This window comes from Necator americanus, chromosome V (assembly GCF_031761385.1).
Source record: "Necator americanus strain Aroian chromosome V, whole genome shotgun sequence".
Lineage (NCBI taxonomy): Eukaryota > Metazoa > Nematoda > Chromadorea > Rhabditida > Ancylostomatidae > Necator > Necator americanus.
In genome coordinates, this window is record NC_087375.1 from 13470941 (window position 1) to 13491895 (window position 20955).

A 20955-nucleotide genomic window follows, 5' to 3' on the forward strand; every position below is an offset into this window, starting at 1 on the left:
AGTTTTTCCCCACAGAGGTTGCTTTCGTGATGTCCTCAACAGCTGAGTTTGTCTACAGTAAGGTCGAGTATCCTAGCGGTCTGTACCTTGCTGTTTGTCGTCGAGCACCTGACTGACGTCCGTCTACTCTCCGTTCTTCGTTCATTTGTTGTTCATTGAAACAAACCGGATTAGTCAGGTCATTGTTCGGAACGCGCGGTTCTTTACCAGCTGCTTTCTCCTGCAATTGCGATGTAATCCAGGACAACTTAGCGGTTGATGAGGTCACGCCTTTGAGCAGCACTGTAGACCGCCTAAAAGTGCTGGTTAGCAGACCTTGCTGCGGGTTACGGTATTGGTCTGAGGCTTGCTGCTTGCTGTCGATTTCCTTCTTATCGTGTGTTTTTCTCACAAAGATAAAAATATCGCATTAAATTCACTTCTTTCTGGATAAAATCCAGAATATCCTGACCTTACGCATCATTTATGTGACATATTTTACGCTTTGCAAGTTTTTGTTCTATAATGTGCAGTTTCCGCATGAGTAATCTCAGCATAAGAGTCCGGTATTCTTTTTGTAGTCCACGAATCCGCGTATCCAAATCATTCCGTCTGAAGCGGCGGTGGCAGCACAAATTTCATTTCTTAGCTGCTATATTCAAGTAGTAGTAGCCTCTATTTTGTTTTCTTTTTCTTTCCTTTCTTTTTTTCCTCCTTATAACTCGCAGACAGCGAATTACGATTGGAATCGTTTAAGTGATCAAATCGGTAAGAAGGAAAAATAATTGGTCTTCCGATTGATATCAGAAATCCGATTTTTTCTGTTCATCGAAAATCTGGGATCCTATCGGGGACAAGTCCTCCGAGAATATGAAGTTGAGAGGTAAGCCAACATCCCGTCGAATTCCCTTATCTGCTTTTTTTGCTTTCATCTTTTTTTGGTGTTTTTTTCTTCGTGTTTTTATAATTGGTATCCCCTGGCTTACGTAATTTTTTTGAGAAAACTTCACTTATAAAATTCCTACGACTGAACGTATATTTGCGTGTTCGTGTTCCATTTCCTTTTTCTCTATCATTCCTACATAACCAATCGTTAATATTAGAAAAATGAAGGGACCTAGCGAATAAAATCCTAGAATTCAGAAAAAAAAAACAACATAAACAGTTATATATAAATTGGAGTTGTGATTTCTTCACGAGTTGCTCAATTCTAATAGAAGCTCACAAAAACGCTCCTTCATCGTTTTTCCGAATTCTTCGGAAGTTGCCGGTAGTATTGAACGAAGATATTTTACGCTGACCTCTGCATGGAAAGATCGAGAGCTACAGACACGCTGTTTCTGAAGCACCCTTTGAATCTTTTATGGAATTGACTTTCATAGTTCTGATCTGCTTGAAATTTCCAGCTCCTCGAAAAAATCCCTCTCCTTTCGGTGACTTTTGGAAATGTGTCCTTCAAATAGTCATCTTTAAGAATTCCTTGAATAGTTATGGATATCGTATTCGGCATTGATCGCAGGGAATCATACATGGCCTCGTAGCCTAGAAAACTTGTTAGGAGTTAGTGTTTTCGGGAATTATGTGCGGTAGCAATTAACGATGACGTAAATTTCTTCGTGACAGAGATAAGAAACTCCGAAGTGTCAATGTCGAGTCTCTATGCTGGCGCCTTTCCTCCTTTGCACGCAGAGATCGCTGTTAGAGGTATATTCCACTGTAATCTTGAGATTTCTGTTAAAACATCTCGTATTTCATTTTCCTCCACTTATCAGTTACGTTGTTTATGTGAAGATAATTCTAAAACAATAAAGTCAGAGATTTTCAGATTCAACCGATAATGAGATTGATACGACAGTAACATCGGCCCAAATCTTGCGGGTTCCATAAATCCGTATCCTTACGGAAAAACAACAACTCCTTCTTGCCGTAAATTGTCACTGCATATGATTTCCTGACTCTTGGTTCCTGAGAGCGTTTTGGAAGAAGAGGAATGGAAGTTTCGCCAATTTCTTCACGGAAGAAAGGATTTTTCCGGTGACACGCATCGCACCTTGGCTGAATGGATTTTGCAAATTTTCACCTTAATCACTGGGTCCTTGTGATAGGTAGCACCTAACGATGAATATGTACGCCAGGGGAGGCTGTAAGATCGAAGGGAGGATCTTTTGTCCTATTTTCCTCCTTGAAAGGAAATCACTCGGTCGGAGGAAGACAACTCGACTCGTTCACTCTCGTTCTCATTTCCATAGGTAGAGGTGGGTCCAGTTAATTGGTCACGACACAGAATGCGCTGAAGTGCAGTGCACTCCATCGCATGTACAGACATGGTGTGTAGATGTGAAGTTTCTGGAATTTTCTCGTTCGCCGCCTGCTTAATTTGCTTCTTTTAAAGTTTGATTGGGGCAGATTTTCCTTAAATTCGCATGTGTTTATGGTTGAGTAATTTTTTTTAAAGGAAAAATGCACAATGTATTGTTTCGTTTAATGCATTATTTTTTTATCCTTAATTCTACCGGATGTCTTATCACTACAAACAATTTCTTTCTCAAATGCAGGAATATAGCAAGATACTGAAGTAGATTCAAGCTATGGAAGTATCTGCTAGTGATCCAACTGTTTTTTGAGATTTATTTCCAGAAAATTACTTTCTTTTCTTTGAAAATGACTGTGCAAGGATTTAAGCTGTAGCTCGCACAAGAAACAATCCTAATTCTTTTTAAGCTTCAAATAAGCTCAATCTTTCATCTCACGTTTACCTCGAGAGAATTTTCATTCCTCACTTTCTGCCGCTTTTTGCGAGTTTTCTTCGTCATGAACACCTCCCACACAAATTGTGCAAAGGTTTCGCAAGACTTCACCGTCCAGATTTTCTTAAGGGCATGGCAAAAAAAAGGTCCCTTTGCAGAGGAGCTCATAAACATTTTTAGAAATGCTAAATCAAGAGTTGGTGAGTTTGACGTTAGCTTTGTTTTTTCCTTGAGAATGAGATGAATTCAGGAAAGTATTTCATTTGTTCAACGCTAATGGGACTGTCAACGATAACCGCGAAATAAAAACGCTTGCAAGAGAATGACATATTTGCTGAAAAGTGCGCTATTGACACAAGTATATTTTTTTTTGTTGATATGATCTCGCAACTGCACGGGAGGTGGCGATGCGAGAAGACTTCTGCAACCTCCACCGACGCCTTCGCCACCTCCTCCTACTTCGTTAACGACTTCAAATGCGTTTTATTTTGTTTACATTCCTAAAATGATGTATAGTTAGTGATTGGAAGGAAACTCTGCTGTTACATTGCATCAAAGACATTTTCTTTTTCTAAACGTTTCCAGGACTTGAGGATTGAAATTGGTGTAATAACTATACCTAGGGTTATTCATTAACGGCACTTTTGAATAAATTTTACTAAATACTGACCTATTCAAGTACAACTTCCTTATAGATTTTTTTACTTTTAAACTTATACATGTGCATGTTTTGGATATTCGGATGGGTTCGTTTTTGTCACTTTCAGGGCAAGCCAAATTTTTTCAATTACGTTTTTGACCTAAACGATACGCCCAAATGTCTTGCTGCAAGAATTTTTATCAGTGGTATATATTCGTCGCAAACAAGACCTATTTTTTCACATCGTCACGGAGAATCCTCAAAATAGTAGCCGCTTCCCGTAAAAAAGAAATGAAAACCAGTCTTTGAATAGCTACGGCTTTGAGAATAGAGAAAATGTAAGTGATACGTCAGTTCAACGCACAAAACAAGGAAGCAGTGAAAGTCACCGTTGAAAAATAGATCCAGCCCAACAATCTACGAATCCTTTATTTTTACGTAGGAAACTGGTGTCTTGAAGGTGAACTAAAGATAAAGCGATTGAGCGCGAACTGGTCCCTTTCCTCCCGAAACCATGTGCTGTCGTTCTCATACTGCTTCCTTCGTAAATTTGCCATAGATGCATAAATTCCTAGCATTTACTGTGAAATGTACGACGTATGGAAATAGTGTTACGATGAAGGCGCAGCTGTTTCATTGATGTAGCTGTTTTATATTCTGTGCTAGTTTCTGCGGATTTTTATTTCCATAATAGTTTCGTAGGGCTTGAACGTAACTGTAGTATGAACTATGCATTTAGGTTGCTGAATCAACCCATTAGGTATGATTTTTTTCAATAACTACCTAGTTTACAGCTGTCATATTCGATGAAATTAAGAATATTTCTTAATTTCATCGAATATGACAGCTACTAATGTGTTACTTGCAACGTAACCACGAAATTAATTAAATTATAAATTTAACTGTTTTTTTGTTGATGCTGAACGGGATCTTTTTATATTGTAAGAAAAAATGTACTCCTTCTAATGCTTATTATTAAAAGTAAAGTCAGAAGTCACTGGCGTATCAACCCAGTTGGGATGCGTCAACGCGTTTTACTGGAATTCGTAAACGTGGAGGTTTTGGAACGCGTGTTAGCCTATGCAATGACTTACAGGGGATGATGTCAATGTTTTATCCTCCAAGGCAAGTCTGGTACCAATTTGTCGCCACCGGTGGGATGAAGGGCTTCGTCTGCACTAGGGCGGTTTCGAACCCTGGACCGTGTGGTTACAACGGACCTCTAACCGACTGTGCCACACCTACCCTAATGATTATTATTAAAGGGAGATAAATCTCGGCTGGTTTGAAAAAAGTCACGCATCTTCGTTATCTCACTCCAAACTTTTTGTTCCGTGGCTCGCCGCATTACGACCACATGAGAAGCAGCAGCAACGCTATCTATATACTTTAACTCAGTGTTGTCTGCTTAACGCTATTGATTTCTGCATGGTATAGTCCGATTCCCCCGAAATTTTTTTAGCGGGAATTTTGAGAGATCCAGCTGTTTGAAAATCTCCGCCTTTATTGCATCCATTTGTAAATATTTTATGAAATACTTGGTTGCAATTATTTAAGTTCTTCTCTTTTAGAATTTATTTATGGGTTTTGCAAAAGATGCACTTCTTTTCGATTTTGTCCTCCTTTTTTTTGCAGTGCATTATCTTCGAGGAATTTCTGGAGTGGAGCCGTAGTTTTTTTTTGCTTTTATTCCAGGAATAACCAGGCAGATAGAAGTGTCTAGCGTTAATCAATCCGCCATTAATCAATGCTCCAACCAGTTACTTCAATTCAGGGCCCTTTAAGGTTGACTAACGCGTTTCCACCCAACACAATGTTTTGCGGAGGTCAGCCAATGTATCAAGTCGGTGTTTTTATCCTCCTAGAAGTCTGGTTCCAATTAATCAACAAAAAATGGAATCTTCGCTGACGTTTGGTAGGGCAAATCGAGGATCATCAGACGGTTGGACGATAGTAGAGGATGGTTCTAGCAGCATGGAATTGACCCAAAACAGATGAAAGGATTTGTTGGCACTAGGGCGGTCTCGAACCAGAGAACAATTTATGGTGCAGTCACAGCGGAACCCCGCAAAGGTTGCGCTACACCCGTCTATCCTAATGCAATATAAGTATATAATATAAATGTAGAGTAAGCATGTTCTGAGAAAAAATCGACAGAGCCCCTAACCATGCAGATAACGTCTAGGAAATCGTACGAGCGATGACTGCGGTTAGGCTACGGCTCCGGATGCAATGTTCTGTGATCAAAACAACTGATAGAAGTCATCAGTGCTATCATAGCTGCTGCTGCTGCTGTCATTCACCTGCCGCAAATTCCTTGGCGCCATTGTCGGACCTAGCCGCCAGCTTAGTGGCGGCGCCACTAGACAGCATTCAAATTAATGAATCTAAAATTTATCGATTTCTTGATTCCAGGAACGGTCTGTTCAAGTGATTTTCTGCGGTTTTACAATACATCTCCCATTATTACTGCACTATTCACATTTTGTTCGCTTTTGCTTGGTAATTTTTCTCGTTTATTGCTGTGGAAAGAAATAGGCACATCTGGCATTAGGCTATTGGGAATTCCGGACAGATGAATGTATAGCACTTGAATCCAGTCGTCTCTTCATATTCTTTACTCTTATGATTTAATTACCCCAGTCATTCATTCATTCATTTATTCACTCTTTTATTCGTCCATTCATTTTTTTGCCTTCGCATTCGATCTCACCCCAATTTTATTCGTTACTTATTCATTCGTTCGGTTTCCCACATAACCTCAAGTCTGCTTCTCGCTTGTTTTGCAACGTCACCGAGAAATTCGTGAAACTCAGAAAATTCTTGGCGAAAGAAAAACAGAGCGATGGCAGTATCATATGTCACTTGTTGGCCGTCCATCAATCTGCACCCAGCTTTCTTTTCTTGCTTTCGTGGCGTTTCGTTTTTCGTTCATTTCTTTACATTCCACTTCGACACCTCTATCCATCTTACAAATTCCAGCTCGTACCATTCCTCGAATTTTCTACGCGAAAATTTTTGAACTTTCTGTTATATACCGTCTTCGGGTTTCTTGAACTCGTTTGAGAATTTGATAGTGAAAATTCGTTTAAAAACAGCTTTTTCCAGTAACAACCAGTCAATTATTCGACTCGAATAATGACGACATTTCAACTGCCAATCTGCCATATCACGGTACGTCTTTTTTGCTACTTTTATCTACACATCACCATTGTTTCACCTGATTTTTTTTTTCTGAATTTTCTCTTCTGGTGATTTCTTGTATTGCGAACACTGCTATAGAGAAAGAAAAAGTTAAGAGAAATTAGAAAAGACAGTTGTGGCATCGGCTTCCCTGTCTAAGCTTGTATTTTCCTGGTGTCAATATATTTCTTATACAATTTTTCAGAAATTTAAACTAAAATATGGCCATGAACAATTATGAACAACCTCTAACCGAAATGAAAGTAAAAAGTAAAATCATCAGAGAAGAAGAGAAATCGCACAAAATTTCAAATCTTAGAAATTTTTTGCTATTTTCCAATTTTTTCACGTTTTTTTATTCATGTTTTTGATTTGAGAAAGTTGTTTTTTCATCAATATTTTTGAATTCCGGATGCTGCGTTTCATATCAGTTGCTGGTCTTTGTGCTGAACCTGCTCGCTATCAGATCCCGTTAACTGGCTCAGCATAAGGACTGCTGATAAGTTTGGAACACGCGCTGAGAGAAAAGGTGAGTGCGGTCAACATGAGTGAGCAGAATTTTCTGAACTTCACAATTTCACAATTCCATCACGAAAAACTGTATCTCCTACATTTTTCTCTTATTAAAAAAAAGCAGTCTTCTGAGGTTGGAGAGCAAACTGCCGCTACTAAACTGTTTACGAAAAGAAAAACTACGCCGGAATCGACACATACTTATTTCCTCCATGGGTTTTTATAGGTGTAAAAGTTCCTTAACATTTTAAATAAAATAGGAATGACATGTTTAACAACATAGAAGTCAGTCACTGTTTTTTTCGATTTTTTCCGATTCTAGACAAATCAGATTTGAGTTAAAAGTCAGTCTATTTTTTCCATACAGGTCATCTCGAGTCACTTAGAAAGGCCCAAGCTCTGGGATTTTTTGCCCTTCGATGCGAGTGAAATATAACATCCAAAATTGATTGTTAGTTAGGAAAGACTAGAAGATGATCAATAACAACACATTCGGTGGAGATCGTATAATTCCAGGCCACGGCCACATATCTGCCAGACTAGTGGTAGCATGTGGCCGTGGGATATGTGGGCGTGGGCCCGGATAACTGCTATCGAACAACAAATCACCCGTTGATAAATGCCTCAGCGAACATTCATGTCCAGTTGTCCAGCTGCTAAGTGCGTTCATAGAATTAGACGTTGGGTCCCATAGCGAATCTTTGTGCTGAATTTGCACTAGTAAGTGGAACGGATCATAGGGGATATCAGGTCTTGGAAGCGAGGACCCAGGGAGCCTCGTGCTATCGCAGCCATCCAGCACTGGGTCCTGAGCAGAACGGGAGCGCGGGGACCCCACCCACGAACATAATTGCATCAAATGAAACAGGAATATTTCTAAAATGCGCGTAAAGATGATGAAAACTAGTGAGGGACACGAATTCTCCTTAATTTTTCTACGGGATTTTATTATTACACATTTATATTTATATTAGGTTGGGATATACAGAATGTCTATAATGGTTCTTGAACTATCTCTGCCTCCGTATTAGCTTTGTTACTGTAATTTTGTGAACGGCAACTTTTACTGCTTATCGACGATGAACAACTACAAGATTGCTGACATTTCCTAACCAATGACACTGTGTTCGAAATAAACTGGTCGCACGATGTTTGCAGCAACTACTGCAGCAGAAGGCAAAACAACCGTTCCTGGACGGCGGCGGCGGCGATGGCGGCATCGTCGTCGACAAAACATTATTTGCATATTCGGCGTCGAAAACATGCCATTAATTGGTGGTCAAATCGTTTGGCGGACGAGTTCACGCTGTACGAAACAGTTTCGTCGTAACCTCCGTTGTTCGAGTTCGTTTATCGGTGCTTTTTCGCTCATTTGCAGCAAAGAGTCGCTCTCGTAGCGTTCGTTTCGCTGCTGTGGTTTGCAGCAGTCGAGTGGGGTCAAGTGCCACTAAAAGAGCGGTACAAGACATATAGTACGCCATTAACCGAATTGTTTTTTTTATGGGTTGCTTCACTGCACTGCGAAGATTATCCAGTTCGATATATTATATTATTATAATAATAACATTACTATTATTTTTTTTGCATATTGCGTTGCCGTATGAAGTTTTTCACGCTCAACGATTTTCTAAAATCCATGGACGTCTGAGTTCCTTACCAAAGGAGTGAGTAATGTACCCGATCGATCGACAAAGACATTGGCGATTTTGGTGACTGGATCGTTGATTGAATTGACAGTTTCATTAAATAAGAAGTGAAAATAACAAAAAAAACTGGGGAGGAAAACCCAGTTAATTTCCTCTTATTTTATTACTATTTATTGTCTTTCTTATTATTTCTTTCTACATCTTGATTTATTTTATTTGGTGAATATTTCGCTGTATGAAACATAATTCCTTATTTGTCTATTCTTACTTATCTATTACCATCTAGAGGTCGTATGTCTGTGGAATTTTTGGGGGATTTTTTAAGGCATTCTGAATATTTTCGCTACAACCATGTCAGTGCAGTCGACGAGCAACAGCTACTTCTCTACATGACCATTCTAACAAAATGAGTGTAGGAAATCCCGAGAAATGTGATAATTGTAACCAAACTAGACCAAGCACTGACCTTTATGTGTGGAAATTCTGCCTTTGTAGGATCCACGTCGGCTATGCTAACCTTTTTCTTTTAATTGAGGTCTTTTTTCTGTCCTATTTTTTCCGCTTCTATTTTCGATTCTGACGCTCACTAATCGTGGAGCGAAAAACTCGGGCAATTTTTCTTTCGTTCTTTTTCCCTTCTTAGTGGTTCTCCTACTTCCTAAATTTTACTACGTTTCTCGTTAACGGTTTCATTTTGTTAATGCGATACATTTATCAAAGAAATAGGTCATACGTAATTCATTTCTCATCTGGGTTACGGATGCAACTACGGAAGGAAAACACGGTGGTCTCTTATTTAAAGGCATCACCGCACGAATCTGAGGTGGTACGGATTTCAGGTGGAGTATTCGTACACGGGATCGTAGATTATGGAAAGGGGGCGGTTCCGTCCATTTGTTTTTAATTGCCGTAAAAAACGGCTGCAAGATGCGGCTCGTGCACAAGTCTGGCGCGCTCCTATCGAACTTCTTGTTGAAAATAGCGCGCCGGAATGCCCGAAGCCGTATCTTCCGGACCGTTTTTTACAGCAATTACGAAGAGATGGACCGGATCACCCTTCTTTCCACAATCTACGATCCCGTATACGAATACTCCACCTGAAATTCTTACCACCTCAGAGTCATGCAGTGATGCCTTTAATTCATTATCGGGTTCATTCTCATTGCCGACAAATTGGAAGGATTTTTCTTCTGTTACGGTTACTGTACCATCTTGTCAACCTTGGTTTATAAAACTTGGTTTATAATAATTGGCGGGAATGCGACGAAAAACTGTCGAAGAGCTTTTCTAAAGCTAAAAATTGAAGCATGAAAATTCCCTGCACAAAAACTGGTCCGCCCTAGTTTTCAAATGCTGCGATGAATTAAGTTAGCATATTCTCTTTTCAGATGATGACGCAAATTCTGCTCAGATTTTTTGGCTGCTATTGATGCACGGGTTTAGATCCCGCCACGTTTACTCAATAGATTATGCGAGGCGGCGTTCAGCTACCGTTACCCACGTTCACACTTCCTCATACTTTCTTCATATTAAGGCGCTACGTATCACGCTTGGCGCTTCTTTCGCTTGTTTTTCAGCTATAAAGAGCGAAACGTAAAGAATCGCGATCTTACAGAAAAGAAAGGATTTTTTTTGCTGATTCGCGTCGATTCGTTTCCAGCAAAAAAATCCCATTGAAATTGTTTGGCGGTCATATGAGGCTTGCTATTGGCCTCACAGCGGTACGAATTTGCATCGCTGTGCAGTCGTTCCAGGATTGGCAGAAGGTTTTTTTAAATTTTTTTTTCTTTCTACGAAGATTGGTTCCAAGGACCGTGTATTCACTTGGTACGTAACACTGGCATGCATTTTATATGAACACTCGTGTACAACACACAAAAGCTCTACTACTAATACTACTACTTAGAAATAATACGATGAGGTATACATACAAGGACATTAAACCTCTAAAACAGCTGAAAACACAACAAATGGATGAATTTTTATTCTTGCTGTCAGCTAATTCTAATTTTAGTTTTAATTTTTGTATTGGTATAAGTTTAAGTTTAAGTTAAAGTTGTTTAAGAGTGAGTCGAATTTGTACTTTTATAGATTTGAGTTACAGTCCACTCTAACGTCTCATACCAAACAGCCTCATTGACTTTTAATAAGTAATTCAATAAGTAAAGAAATAAATAATAATTATAAATAAAAACAAGCTGAGAGATGAAGATTGACTTGAAGTAGTTATTGCAGCGGAATTTTGTGCTAATGTAACTTTGCTCGAAAAAGAATGTCATTCTTTTTGATTAGCAGCAGATTCGTATGAGAAAAGCCAGGAAATCACTACTGTTCCTAGTTTTCCATAATTTTTTTTGAGGAAGCGAATGTGAAAACGATTTTGGAGCAAGCAGGAAAGAATTCGAAGAATGTCTTGGTGACTTGTCTCCAGAAATTATAATGACAATGGAAGAAAAGAAAGAATTTGTGGGTCTATGGTGGTAGTATTATCCTGCGCATAGTGTCTCGCATCTATGTGCATATAGTGCTGGATCACCTTAGCACTCATCCGGCCCACAACATCCCTTCCTCTCCTTCCACCACGAGAAGATAAACTCACCACCCAGTTTTGCTTCTAAAACATTTACATGCGAATGATATCACATCACTTTTATTCGTTAAGGTTGATCGGAGAATTCACGTTGAAAACTAGTTCTCATCTCGCTACTTTCCACTGTTTGAACGACTTCGTGAGAGATAGGAATCCAGGATTTTTTTTACAGATCAGTCATGTGATAGTGTAATGTTGATTAATATTACAACATTAGGTTTGCTGGATGAAGGCTCAATTCTTCTACTTGGTGGTGGCTGCTTCGCATAGCCACAATTAATCAAATTCTCTATGCATATATTTTCAGATAGATCTCTTGTTTATAGTTCGTATTCGTTTCTTTCTTCGTTATTTTTCGCCAGAATATAGGCTTCCAATAGAAATCAAGAATCCAGCATCAGTTTCGATCATACAACCACTTGGTGATGTGCGAAACGCGATTTTTCGAAGAGCTGGTCGGAGTTTCAGCTTGATTTGAATAAGCCGCTTATAGCGTCCACTGAAAACTGACAGCAACTCTCGCCGATCTGTTTCTGGCTTCCCTTTCTCCCAAATCTTTCATATCGCATGTTCTCCTAGAATGTGCGTGCCCACTTCTTTAATATTACAACATTAGGAATTTTTTAATTTTTATTAAATTTTCCTCATAGAAGAGTATGGATTTGAAGATTCTTTCAGGAACTTACCTAACTAAGATAGTGCATAGTTGGCAAGTTCATTCGATATAATCCTCATCCAGACAGAAAAAGATGAGAAAGAACAATTTCAAACGTTAACCTAACATGGCTAACTCTATTTTTTTAAATTTCTGTTTCTTTTTCTAGAAATAATGTGTCACATTTTCTTACCTCTTCTATCCGCAGAATTGACAGTTCCGAAAGAAATGTTAAAACAAACTGCTTTTCTCCTACAAAACGTGACTTGACAAAATCTCTTCTCTTTTCTGGATGTAAGAGAAGAGGTTTGAAAACTTTGCTCAAAACAAAATCTGTATTTTTCAACTTTTAAGCGAAATCAAAGCTTTTTTTCCTTGCCTCCCCCTTGTGTGTACTTCCGGTGATTTTCTAGTAGACTAAAATTTACTTATTATTTATTTATTTTCTTTACTTATTTTGCCGAATCTGTTTTTAATTTGTCATATGATTTTCATTTACGGAAACCCCAAATACAATATTATTGGATAAAATTTAACAAAATTTTCAAGGACTTTCGAATTGCACATAGGTGTCGTAAATTTTAGGAACACAAAAAAAAATACACAAAAAAGAAAAAAATTGTTATTTTTTATAATATAAGGAATGGCAAAAATGAGAATAGATAAATGAGACAATTTTCAACATATTTGTAAACAAAATCATGCTTTTTTCGCGTTTTCTGCTTAAAAACAGGGATATGTGTACCGTTAGACGATGTTTTTCCCTAATTTTTTTCTTAAGTAAAATATCGAGCATAGCATTATTGAGTGTTTAGGTTTCTGTGCAACGTTACACCAAGGGACACACTACCCGTATGGTTTTCCGTTAGTATGTCGTGTCTTATCGCCTGTTGTTTTGTAGAAATCACATTTCCCTCATAGCTAACATTCGTGAGGGAATTCCATATGTGTAACTGTAACATTGCAATCATTTTGCTCTAGATTTGAGTGCTGGATGCGTACGGCAATCGTTCGAATGCGGGAAATTTAATTTTCCGCGAAATTAGCTGGTTCTTGTGCCCTCCTCTAATATAAAGGATAAAGGGACCGGCGTTAGTCAATCTCTACGCGGATGCGCCACCGCGTTCGACTCCATTTCAGAACCGTCTGATGTTTGCAAACGCGTGTGCAGCTTTGGAATAACTTGACCGAATACGTCAAATTAGTGCTTTTTTTATTACTCGAAACGAGTGTGGTACAGACCCATCGAGAATGAAAAGCTTGGTTGCCACTGGAGCGGTTTCGAGCCATTGATCAATCGTCCAGTCACAGCGGATTCTTACCCACTGCCCCATCTAAGTGACGTCTGATATTTATTTTGGATAGTAATGTAAGAAAAAATGACAAGACGAACCAATAAACCCAACCTAAGTGCATTTGTCCTATTGCATGAATGCTATCAGGACAAGGATCCAGGTTGTGGGAGCGAAAATTAATTGAAAACTTTCGTTTGCTGAATTTGGTAGATTTGCAAGATTTCACGCCTGAGGATTTGAAAGGAAGTATCACAGCTCAGCCAGGGATGATTTTTTTTTGTAATTTTAATAGGATTGCATGTTAAAGGCATCAGCCCACGAATCTGAGGTGGTACGGATTTCAGGTGGAGTATTCGTATACGGGATCGCAGATTATAAAGAGAAGGGTGATTCTGTCCATTTCTTCCTAATTGCCTTTGAAAAACGGTCCGGAATATACGGCTTCGGGCGTTCCGACGTGCTACTTTTTCTACAAGGAGTTCGATTGGAGCGCGCCAGCCTTGCGCACGCGCCGCGTCATCCGGGCAGTTTTTACGGCAATTAGGAAGAAATGGACGGAATCACACCCTCTCCATAACCTACGATCCCGTATACGAATACTCCACCTGAAATCCGTACCACCTCAGATTCGTGATGCCTTTAAGAATGTGGACTGATTGAGTTTGAAAAATATCCAAAGATGGGAAAAAAATGGGAAAATATCTAAACATCCGGAAATATTCATATTCGAGTTCATATTCATAGTCGACTGGGAGTGGTCGATCGCGTGACGCACCGGCTGAACATCCATTTCTGGCTACCAAAAACTCAGCGGTGAATCACCTCCGAAATGTGATTTTATCTACAAGTATGCAGTGTATCCGCAGTTTTTCCTTAATTTATGCATTGAAGTAGGTCAGTAGGTGAATATTAACTCGTGTGACAAAAAAATCGCAACAAAACTAATTGTCATCATCATCAAGAGTAAGATGAGATCAGAAAGCAATCACGTTGTGGAGGGAGGTGTAGATTTTTTTCTACCGGAATTACTTCTTTTCATGTAATTTTCTTTTGATTCCTGCATGAAATCAAAAGGAAAAGAGGCCAATTCCATACATTCCCTTATTTCCTTCTCTATCATATTTTCCCCGCAGAAAAGTGAACTCGTCCACGATCCCATCGCGAATGTTCTGTTTTTGCCGCTTGTTCGGTAGCAAACGCCCTGGATAATCGACTAAAGACCTCAGTGGAATTTTTACGTTCCTCCTCCTTCCCTTCCTCGACACTCATTGCACTTCGTTAGTTCGTTTTTTCTGCCATCATTTTCCTAAGAAGCACGGCGAACGTGGTCCACTCTATAAAACATCAAATTACCGTCTCCTGCTCATTTACGAGACATGACGACATAAAGACGACCGTTTTATTGCACCTAGCGATTCTACAGCCGTGCTTCTTTGCTCGCAAACCTGATGTGTTCCCTGTTTAGAGAAGAAAATTTCCTGGATTTTTATTTGCACAATTCCGTGGACAAGGTACCGTATTCGTTGCATCCCCACATTTCCGCTGAGCTAAAAATGTCCACATTTTGAGTGTTACTACCACGTGAACAGTCTCTACGCTGTTTACTATGTGCTTAAGATGTTCGCGGCGATGACGAAGGAAGTGGAAGAAAACGGGGACAGCTACGTGGTAAGAGTGGGAGGTGAGAGGGAACAGAAATTCCTTTGGCAGATTAGCTCCACTGTCAAACGCAGATCTCTAATTTTAGGATACGGTATGGAGGTTAGGAAAGGCGGAACAGCTTGTGAGAGTATAGCATCATTCATTCACTCACTCGTTAGTCTACGTAGTCCAACAAACACATGAATGATTGTTTCATTCGTCACTTCTACCTTGACTCATTCATTCATTCATTCATTCATTCATTCATTCACTCATTCATCCTTTCTTTCTTTCTTTCTTTCTTTCTTCCTTTCAACTACTCATTCTTCCACTCATCTTTCATCTATCCATTCATCCAGTCAGTATTCTCCTATCCCACCATTTATTTTTCCATCTGCATATTCCTCCCCAGACTCGTTCATTCACCCAATCATTCATCCATTCACTCGTTAGTCTACGTATCCATTCATTCCAACCAATCATTTCCATTCGCTCTGCCATTCAATCGTCCATTAGTTTTGCCTTCCGTCTGTTTTCTATTGGAATGTCTCAAATTCTCTCTGATATTCTCCAAAGACTATTATTGTCCGCATCCACTCATCCTATCCATTAATGTAATTCCTACTTTTTTTCTTTCATACTCGAAGAATTTAAGGGGACAGAGTCAGTCTCATATCCGCCAATTTTCTGCGCACGCATTTATGGACCGAATTTAAAGGCAACACCCCACGAATCTGAGGTGGTATGGATTTCAGGTGGAGAATTCGTATACAGGATCGTAGATTATGGAGAGAGTAGTGATTCCGTCCATTTCTTCCTAAAAAAAACTGTCCGGAAGATGCGGCACGTGCACAAGGCTGGCGCGCTCGAATCGAACTCGTTGTAGAAAATAGAGCACCGGAGCGCTATTTTTTTTACAACGAGCGTATCTTCCGGGCCGTTTTCTACGGCAACTAGGAGGAAATGGACGGAATCACCATTCTCTCCATAACCTACGATCCCGTATACGAATACTCCACCTGAAATCCGTACCACCTCAGATTCGTGGGGTGGTGCCTTTAAAATTCGTCAGCGAAACTTAATGAAATTGAGAGGTATTGCGCATTTTCTTCCGTTTTTCCGGATGTAGTCATATTTCTTGAATTTCAACTTCTGGTTTCGCATGACGTATTCTTGTTGACGGTCTGTATGAACAAATAGGAGAGATCACATGTCTATGCAAATCCAATATCCTGAGAACAGTTAAATTTCGCAGGCATGTTTACGTTTTTGCCTTTTCTCCTTCATTTTCTACCTCAGTCTGTTCCTTACCTCTGTAGCTTTTCCTCCTAACTGTGGCCTTCTAACTGATACTCATTCATTCATTCATTCATTCATTCATTCATTCATTCATTCATTCATTCATTCATTCATTCATTCATTCATTCATTCATTCATTCATTCATTCATTCATTCATTCATTCATTCATTCATTCATTCATTCATTCATTCATTCATTCATTCATTCATTCATTCATTCATTCATTCATTCATTCATTCATTCATTCATTCATTCATTCATTCATTCATTCATTCATTCATTCATTCATTCATTCATTCATTCATTCATTCATTCATTCATTCATTCATTCATTCATTCATTCATTCATTCATTCATTCATTCATTCATTCATTCATTCATTCATTCATTCATTCATTCATTCATTCATTCATTCATTCATTCATTCATTCATTCATTCATTCATTCATTCATTCATTCATTCATTCATTCATTCATTCATTCATTCATTCATCCATTCATTCATTCATTCATTCATTCATTCATTCATTCATTCATTCATTCATTCATTCATTCATTCATTCATTCATTCATTCATTCATTCATTCATTCATTCATTCATTCATTCATTCATTCATTCATTCATTCATTCATTCATTCATTCATTCATTCATTCATTCATCCATTCATTCATTCATTCATTCATTCACTCACTTATTCGGCCAATCACTTTCTCTCCGTCGGATCTGTTTACCCATTAGCTCATCGACTCGACCATTCCTCTTTTGATTTTTGTCCTTCGCACTCAATCGTTTGAATCGATTTTTTCTCCGTTTCCCTGTTCTTCGATCCATTTTTTTTAATCAGACTCACTGCATTTTGCATTAGATCCTCTCAGCTCGCATTTTCTTCTCTTCCTTCATTCATTTTTCGTTGATGGGACATGTTGTTTCTGTTTTTCTTACTCTGCCGCTGTTCCATTACTCCCCTATCTCGACCGCAAGTTCCCGAAACCTCTGTCCAGCCAGGTCGACGTCGTTGCAAATTACTGGTTTTGAAAATGTGCCAAGGCTTACTTTTTCCTATCTGTACCTCCGAAGTTTTTCTGCGTATTACAACGTATGGAGCCCGATGGAGACCTTTTCAACTTCGATACTCGTCAACGTTTGGAGATTTATTGCAGACGAAAACGTGCACAGCCCCATCTAGCTGTTAATCTAGCCGTCATGGTGTGTACGTGTGTGACTTGGCGAAATTCCAGCGTTCATTGGTGGTCTGAATTATTGAAATTGGTCCTGGGAACTGCCCAATTTTCGGAAAATCAGTGTTTAGGACTAGGCTGAACATTTATCCGGACGTAGCTGGACTAAAAGTTGCGTTTCGAATTTTCCGAACTATTTTTTCCGTGAAAATCTTATCTGGACCAGTTGATCATGGTGATTGTTTGATTGATCGAAAGCAACGCATTCACATAAGATTCACTCAACCCTTTGATCACGTCTGACCACTTGAACGCGGCGGCCACTTGTGATGTCGGAGCTTAATGAATGGAATTTTAGCAAATAGAACAATCCAGGATTCTGTCCAATCAGTTCGGCTCATCTAATCTTCCGCTCAATTCTTCCTGGTTTTGAAGCAGTGCAAGAAGTCGTAGAGAACTTGTAGTACATTCTTTTTTATAGCATCATACATTAAAACAAAAGATGAGTTGAAAATCACAATCCTAATGGGTGAAACATTCACAATGGCATATCTCAATCTAAATATTTGAATATTTTTTAAAGTGCTTGGTTGGTTCATTCAAATGTTATTATTGTTTTTTTGAGACAGTTTTCGTCTATTTATTTACTATAATTTATTTAATTGTTTAAAAGCATGTTTGGAAAAATTTAATTAAAATTAATTTGATTTAAAACTTTTATTTTTACTGCAGTTACCATTTATCACAGCTCAATTAGCATAGATTGCTTTTAGTTAATTAATTTATTTTTATTTTTTTGTTCTTAAAAGACGTTGCAGATTTAGGCAAGTGAGTCACGAGAACGACAAACGTTTATATGCGTAGCAAAAATATTTTACAAAAATCCTAACAGCATCAAGTAATGAGAATTCTTCAAATGTTCCTACGGGTATATAATGAAATGTTGGATTTATAAAGTTATACCGATAACAATGGATCTTATTCATCCTCAGATTTTGAATTTATTCTAAACCCTAACCTCTACCCTAAAAATCCTCTTATCCTGGAAAGCCTACACTTAAGACCTACTCCCCAAAAGGAATATGTCATTGTTTCTAGAGTATGCTGGCTCGTCTTCAGATCTTCTGTTAATTTCATTTCAGCGCCTTCTTTGCGCGCTTTACACCGCGTATGCGCAGCAAAATCAGTCGTAAATTCGTACAAATAAAGCAGTAAATCTTGCACTATCAGCACAAAACTCGCCGACTTCTCTGTGATCCTACCCGCACTTTTACACAACTTCTTGGCAACCGTAGCCATTTTCGAGAGAAAAAAGAAACGTGAAGAGTAAACTCTTCATCGTTTTTTTTTGATGCAACGTTTGAAGTAACAGAAATAGACATAGACGATCAGAGCAAGGTCGTTGCTGATGAGTCTTTGCACAGTTTTTTTTTCGTCGGCAAAATAAGCGCAATGAGAACGGCATATTCCTGCTCGGGTAATGGTGTACTTTTGTGGAGATATGCGTTGACCTTGTGCGAGAGAAAAAAATCGCTCTGCTTTGCACTGGAAAAATGGTGACGAATATGGACGACTTTGCTAATTCACATGCATCACACCTGTCACCTTATAAACGTGAGCTACTTCTTTCCGTTCTTCTTTCCTTTCTCGTAAAAGTATTTCATTTTGGAGAAGAAATCTGGGTGCGAGATATGACACCAATAGGGACTATAAAACCCCATATATACCGTTCTTTCGTAGCGGACAAGATGCGGCTAGCGATCCATCGACAGGGACGCAAATGTCGCGGAGTCATAGTTTTGGAATAGAGGTCTTGCACGGAAATCTGACACACCGATTTTCCCAAGTAAAGTCCAGAAGTGTGTCTATTTCGAAGCAGAGCGAACTCGTCCTAATCTTACATGACTGAACTTATGCGGATGTTTTATGGGTGAACTCGTCCAAATCTTTCATGGACTCGTCCATGTCTTCAATAATGCAAAAAAAATCGCAACGGGAATTTGTGTTAGGAGCTAGGAATAACATAAGAAGCAGTCATGGCAGTGGCGAATGTAGGAGATCATTTTTTCACATTTAATATGTGCGTAGCGGTAGAATTGTGTTCTTTATTTAGTTACACCTATGCTGGAGTTCGCTAACGACGTTAACGACTCTAACTAATGTTTTGTAATCGCTTTTTATCATGTTATTGAGCACTAGGGATTACTGGATGTTGGATGGTGCAGATTGGGAAAAACGACTTGCTAAAGTGGTTAGAATCGGTTGTTCTTTTATAAATCTCTGCTTAAGGTATATCCCGTAGAAATTGAAGCGATGTTAGTTATAAAATTGTAATGTTTAAAACTTGAAAAGAAAGAAAATGAAGAACGGGGTGAAATGACTCGTACATAGTGTCACATTTTTCTTTGCGCCAAAGTTTTAAACTATTTCCAACTTTTCTCACCTTCTTATTTTTGAATTGTATAGATGTTCTCGAGTTGTACTTTGAAGTGCTTTATCATCACGGAAATCTGAGCCAGTGGTTTGCAGTGGTTTGTTTATTTCGTTCTTCTTCCAATGGAAATCAATTATAGGTGGGTTCCAGCACTATAAAATAAATCTTTGAAGGGGAAGGGGAGAAAATCAGATAATGCTAAGAAAATAAATTGGAGATGATAGTGATTGACAAGAATTAACTCAAATATTGGCTAATTACTAACTAATACTTAAATACCGGATGAAATTGGCCATAGTTTCGAGAACTATTGAAATGTAGCCAGAAGAATTCTCCTTTTATTTCAGTAAGCTACAAAGAAAGAGGAAAAACCGCTTATTATTTTACTTCAAGAAAAGTAAACTCAAAATTCTCAGAAAAAGCAAAAGTGTAGAGGGATTAAATAGTTTTCGAGTGCTAAACGGGTGAATTTGGTAATTACAGTATGAGAATTTTTCGGTGAAAATTTCCTAAATTCTTCTTTCACCTTAAGAATTTTTCATGTCGTTGATAACTACGTAATCTACCGATAGGTTATGCATATTTGGCCATAAAGGATTCTGTGATTCACCGGTGGGTCACCCCTTAAATTGATTTTGATTTTTTTGATTGATCGTGATTTTTTCTGCATTCATGCAGTGTGTATTATAAAGTAAACACTAAATCGATTACCTATTATTGTTTTTGGAAATTAGTATTTTATAAGATACCCTACGAGGTTTTCAGGGAGATGGTTTTATCACAGTTAATTGTGAGAAAATTTATTTTTCATAGAAATGGGAAACGATTCATCGACTAATCTTCCAATGATCATTCCCAGAGTCTTCTTAAAATTTTCCTGAAGAGATTTGATTCCTAATTTTAAGATCATCTGAATGGTTGGTGTTTTATCTGAGTTAATCCGTTTTCGATGTGTTTTTACGGCACACCACATGCGCATTTCGTGCTAAGAATCAGCGTCGTCGTTCCGTTTTATCTAATCGAATTAGCTCGTGCGAAAGCACGAACACATCATCACATTTTACTGTACAGTAATGGAACAGAATCCTATTAATTCCTCGAATACAGTCGTTTACGCACTACTTTGTCCGTTCGTATTACTTCGACCGTATG

At 38.6% G+C, this 20955-nt stretch overlaps 1 protein-coding gene across 1 annotated transcript in view; it reads left to right on the forward strand.

The window, feature by feature from the left end:
* Nucleotides 1-6504: 6504 nt before the first annotated feature.
* The window catches only part of RB195_013773 (uncharacterized protein), a gene marked incomplete at both ends in the record, with an annotated part of 44204 nt that continues 29753 nt past the window's right edge, over nt 6505-20955 (forward strand). The window contains one exon of the mRNA XM_013451113.2: nt 6505-6540. Coding sequence (XP_013306567.2) covers nt 6505-6540 — 36 coding nt within the window. The remainder of the gene's footprint in view (nt 6541-20955) is intronic.